Here is a 5,237-nt window from a genome sequence, read left to right as displayed (position 1 = left end):
CGAGGCTCGAGTTATCAGTTAACAGCTCTACCATTTAACCGCTTTCCTAATTGAGTGCTGTAGTGTAGTGTTTTATGCCAGGTTAAACATTAATAATAGAAGCTAATAATAGAAGCTAATAATAGAAGCGAATAATAGAAGCTAATATTAGAAACTAATAATAGAAGCTAATAATAGAAGCTAAAAATAGAAGCTATTAATAGAAGCTAAAAATAGAAGCTAATAATAGAAGGTAATAATAGAAGCGTGCTGTGTCGAATTCAGTTGTGACCAGGGGTAAGAGATTGGTTCAGATGTTTAAAAATATATCGAGCTGTATATAGGTACCCGACTCAAGCCAACCAAACATAAAATATGGTGAAAGGTTGACTTGATGAGTTGGACGGTAAAAATCTGATGTTGTCACTTCTGCAGCGAGTGGTTTCTTGACGGCCTAATATACAGTTTGTTATACCAAAATCTAAAGCAACCCAACCTTCAGCGTGTAAATGTTGACATAATTTTAACACAAAAAAAATGTTTTTTTTTCCTCCAGTCCTTAGCTATCTACTTACCTGAAGAACAAGGCCAGCCGTTACAATGTGGGAACATAGCTGTCAATGTCGAGTCAGTAACAACAGCACCAACATGGACAGAAATGAAGCTTACCGTTAAGGTAATGTTGCACAATACACTGCTGACATCTTACACGTTGTTTGAGAACTATATAGCGTACGCTTTTCATCATAGAAACGCGAAATATGCAATTAAGATGTTACACAAAAATACATTTATATATATATATATATATATATATATATATATATATATATATATATATATATATAATATATATGTAACTATTAAAACATGCATATACATATATATTCATATACAGATATATATATGCATAGAAGTTTGTTTATATAAAATATAAATGTTGGTGTATATTAAAATGTCTACATAGTGTTTATGTTTGTGTTTCGGGATTTTTAAGTTTACTAGTATTAAAATGCTGCTTTGAATTTTTCATTTTTCACCAATGTTTTTTACAATGTAAGAAAGGACACTGTAGCTCGAACTTAATTTTTAAAAAAACATTTTTTTCCCCTTTCTCTTAGGGGAAACAAACGCAAGAAGTGACTCATCTCACGTTTACAGAGCGTCATATCGAACCCAAAAATCTCCTACCGTTTGTTCAATACGCGCGATCGTTGAGAACTCCGGATAAGTCAGTAGTTTACACGTGCAGGCAAGTGTGTTGGTGATGCTTTTTATTTATTTATAGCAACCATATGCGTAATTGTACATGCTTGCATGTTTGTTATGTGTGTTGTCTTTGGTATTGAATATAAGCTTTAACTTACGCCAATCCACCACTAGCTAGACTAAATCTATAACATCAAATAGCATCGTCACCTTCAACCCCCCGACATACACAGTTCCATTAAAGTCACCAACGCAGCATATAGACCGATAGATCTTTAACTGAGACGTCGTAGTGGTGTGGAAGAGCGAACGGTCCGGACATTCCTGACTCTATCCAGGCTTGATGGGTACATGACTGGTGTTTCCGGACATTCCTGACTCTATCCAGGCTTGATGGGTACATGACTGGTGTTTCCGGACATTCCTGACTCTATCCAGGCTTGATGGGTACATGACTGGTGTTTCCGGACATTCCTGACTCTATCCAGGCTTGATAGGTACATGACTGGTGTTTCCGGACATTCCTGACTCTATCCAGACTTGATGGGTACATGACTGGTGTTTCCGGACATTTCTGACTCTATCCAGGCTTGATGGGTACATGACTGGTGTTTCCGGACATTTCTGACTCTATCCAGGCTTGATGGGTACATGACTGGTGTTTCCGGACATTCCTGACTCTATCCAGACTTGATGGGTACATGACTGGTGTTTCCGGACATTCCTGACTCTATCCAGGCTTGATGGGTACATGACTGGTGTTTCCGGACATTCCTGACTCTATCCAGACTTGATGGGTACATGACTGGTGTTTCCGGACATTCCTGACTCTATCCAGGCTTGATGGGTACATGACTGGTGTTTCCGGACATTCCTGACTCTATCCAGGCTTGATAGGTACATGACTGGTGTTTCCGGACATTCCTGACTCTATCCAGGCTTGATGGGTACATGACTGGTGTTGGGTAAAGTAAAGGCGGATGTTTAGCCCCACATTCATATACCAGTGTAAAAAAGGTTATGAAATATACTCCCTTTTCCCATATGGATCGTAGAACTTAAGCCTACTTAGTGTTGTATCTAGGATACGTAATACATGGTGTAGTTCCCCCCCCCTCCATCCATCGCCATTCTTTTTACAACAACACCAACGTAAAAGTTTACATCTACTAGTCAAATAGAAATTAAGTAAAGTGCAAAACTTACTTAACCATACTATTTTTAACTACTGTAGATAATTAGATATTTGCAGATATAACTGGAGAACTGCAGTATTATTTATAGATTACCATCTGAAGTAAACAAACTTAACTCAGACCTTTGAACTTTAACCTTATGTTTGTATTTTTAATTGTTTTTTCCAAGAAACGGTGCTGAACTGAGTGGACTGGCCTATGTTGTGATAACTCTGATGGACAGACTGGACCAAGAGAACTATTTGACCGTTCCTGTTGTTGTTGGTAAAGTCAAATCCATCAGACCGCACGCCATTCCTACACTTGTAAGTCTAACCAATTATTTTCCTTATCTTACGTTGTCCAAGTATTTGTGTACATTCAATGTGTGCCAATCTACACTTTGCAAATGTTTTCGATTTTTTTTTCTAATTTCTAATTTATGCAACACATACAAAAAAGCCTATGATATATATGTTCGTTGTTTACCTACAGCAACAGTATATACTTGTGTACGAGACAATGAAACTCTACACTGAAGCAGTGATCTCTACAGAGAGGCATCGAGCAGAGTACAGCTCAACTGTCTGATGTGTGTATGCACTGAGTATCAACATTGGAAGTCATAGACTCTACTGTTACATATTCTGTATCGCATGTGTTTTATCATGCGCTTTCATTGAGTTTTGTTTTAATTTTTTTTTAAATGCGTTACAACACTAATTTCAATTTGAACTCTTCTTTACAAATATTATTCGTATTATAATTTTCATACTTAAATATTTTTAAAAAATATGTTACAGTTTTCAAAGTATTCTATTAAACATACATTTAAAAGTTGGAAATGAATTTATTTTTCTTTACACAGTGTTTTACTATCTTATTTTTAACATTTAATTAAATGTTTAAACTGGAAATGTGAAAATTGCAACTTAATTTAAATTTTAATGAATAATGTGTTTGACATGGTTTAGTAGCGTATACTATGGTTATAAGTGCAGTTAATGTTAATCATTGTGGCCAACTTAGATCCACAGTACAATCATCGTATCCATCACTATTTTCATGTGCATGCCAGGTAAACTTTAGGATGTATTTAAATAATAAGACGTCTCCCATTTCATTATAAACAACCTATTGTTGTAGGCAACTACAAATAGTGTACATGGTGTTTTTTTAACTTCTTACATAACATTAGCTGAAAAATAAATAAACATCACAAATCAAAATTAGAATACGGTATCTAATGAAACGGTATTACAGAAAAACAACTTTTGCTTTAAAAAAAATGCAGTATTATTTTATAGTTTATCTTTCCTTGAGTAAAATGTTTTTATTTCTCTATTAACAATTGTGTCATGAGTTGTGTAATATTTTTTTCACGGCTTCATGTTGTACAATAATTAGTTGTACGTATCACATGCTTCGTTAATGGAAGATAATTTTTTTCACACTTTTTTGTCATGGTCGGGGTGCCTATTTTGTAGATAAAAGGTCATTATTACTATGGTGAAATTAAAGTAACTTACCTCACCATAAGACCTTAAAATACATACGAAAATCTGCATATGAGAGAATCTGGATAAAGTTTGGTACTGTCCATACTGACATAAAGGTCATAAGGGCATTAGAAAATGGCTGCCTCCGGTCATCAGGAGAAAAAAAGTATAGTGTTGTTTTAAAAAAGGGGATCACTTAGTAAACCTAACAGGAGATCTGTACTGATTCATAAAACCTTTGTCAAATACCAAACACATGAAAAAGGTGAAAGGTACAAAGGAATCGACTCTAACTCTAATAGTTGAACTGTGAAAGTGGGGATAAATAGACTGTCGACTCCCGCCTTTTGCCTTTACCCACAAGTTAGAAGTGATTCAGGCGGTGCTGCCATTCACTAACAGAATTGAAGCATTGATGCGTAACAGCAAACAACAGAAAACCACAGTCCAACTACCTACAAGAACGTCCGACAAGGTGTCGGTCTGTGTTCACTTTTGGAACCTGACGGTCCATAGGGAAAGTGAAGTAGAGTTAACGTGTTTCTGTCACCTCGGCATATGAGTGGATAGTGTGGTCAGCCGCCTTTACTTTCCCTAACTCGAGTTAGGTACTCATTAGTGCTGGGTGAAATCATGAACGTTCTACCGACTTGAACTCCAAACAGTTGAGTTAGCAGTCTAGGTATTTATCGCTAGACCACGCTGTTGATGTAGCGTGAGGGTAAACTAGAAAAACAACTCACAAGCTAAACATTCAAATGACATAACACAAAGTTTTTCGATTAAAACTTTAAAAAACCGTTTAGTATACAAAACGAGCATAATTGCAATTCTGTACATTTTAAATGATTTTATTTGTAAAATGTATTAGTATGAAATATAGTTATTAAGTAGACATGTGAAGATTCAGCTAAATCAATATTTTGGGTAAAGAAAAACCAATATACAACGTGATTTGTACTGTAGACCCTGCATAATAAAAGGCCTGATTAAAATACACCCAAGTTTGACCTTAGTTACTCATGTAATGGAAAGGAGCAGACCAAAATAAATAAAATACGCTTAATTAACTAACTAAAACATCTTTTATATATGAACTGAACATTTTCATTTCAATGTATTATATTAAAAAAGCGCTAATATTTTCTTTTATTAATTAAGTAACAGTATAAAGAGACATTTTAAAATATAAATATAAATTAGCCTAAATGATTATCTCATTCATAAAAATAGAATAAACAAAAGAAATTAACGAATCCTTTACCATTCTGTTTCTATAAAATATTAATTTCGATAGAACCAAGATTTAAAAAAACAACTGATGCAATTATTGATAATGTGCATGATTAGATAATGAAATTACAATTATTTATAC

At 34.6% G+C, this 5,237-nt stretch overlaps 1 protein-coding gene across 1 annotated transcript in view; it reads left to right on the top strand.

The window, feature by feature from the left end:
• Positions 1-1,247, top strand: part of LOC131931418 (receptor-type tyrosine-protein phosphatase alpha-like) — a 4,834-nt gene extending 3,587 nt beyond the window's left edge. Inside the window, exons 5-6 of the mRNA XM_059288214.1 lie at positions 536-655; positions 1,101-1,247. Of these exons, the coding sequence (XP_059144197.1) occupies positions 536-655; positions 1,101-1,247 (267 nt within the window). The remainder of the gene's footprint in view (positions 1-535; positions 656-1,100) is intronic.
• The last annotated feature ends 3,990 nt before the right edge of the window (positions 1,248-5,237 follow it).

The sequence above is a fragment of the Physella acuta genome, unplaced genomic scaffold (assembly GCF_028476545.2).
Source record: "Physella acuta isolate Inbredline_101_S28 unplaced genomic scaffold, ASM2847654v3 ptg001963l, whole genome shotgun sequence".
In the NCBI taxonomy this organism is placed as follows: Eukaryota; Metazoa; Mollusca; class Gastropoda; family Physidae; genus Physella; species Physella acuta.
This window is presented reverse-complemented; position numbering and strand designations above follow the sequence as displayed.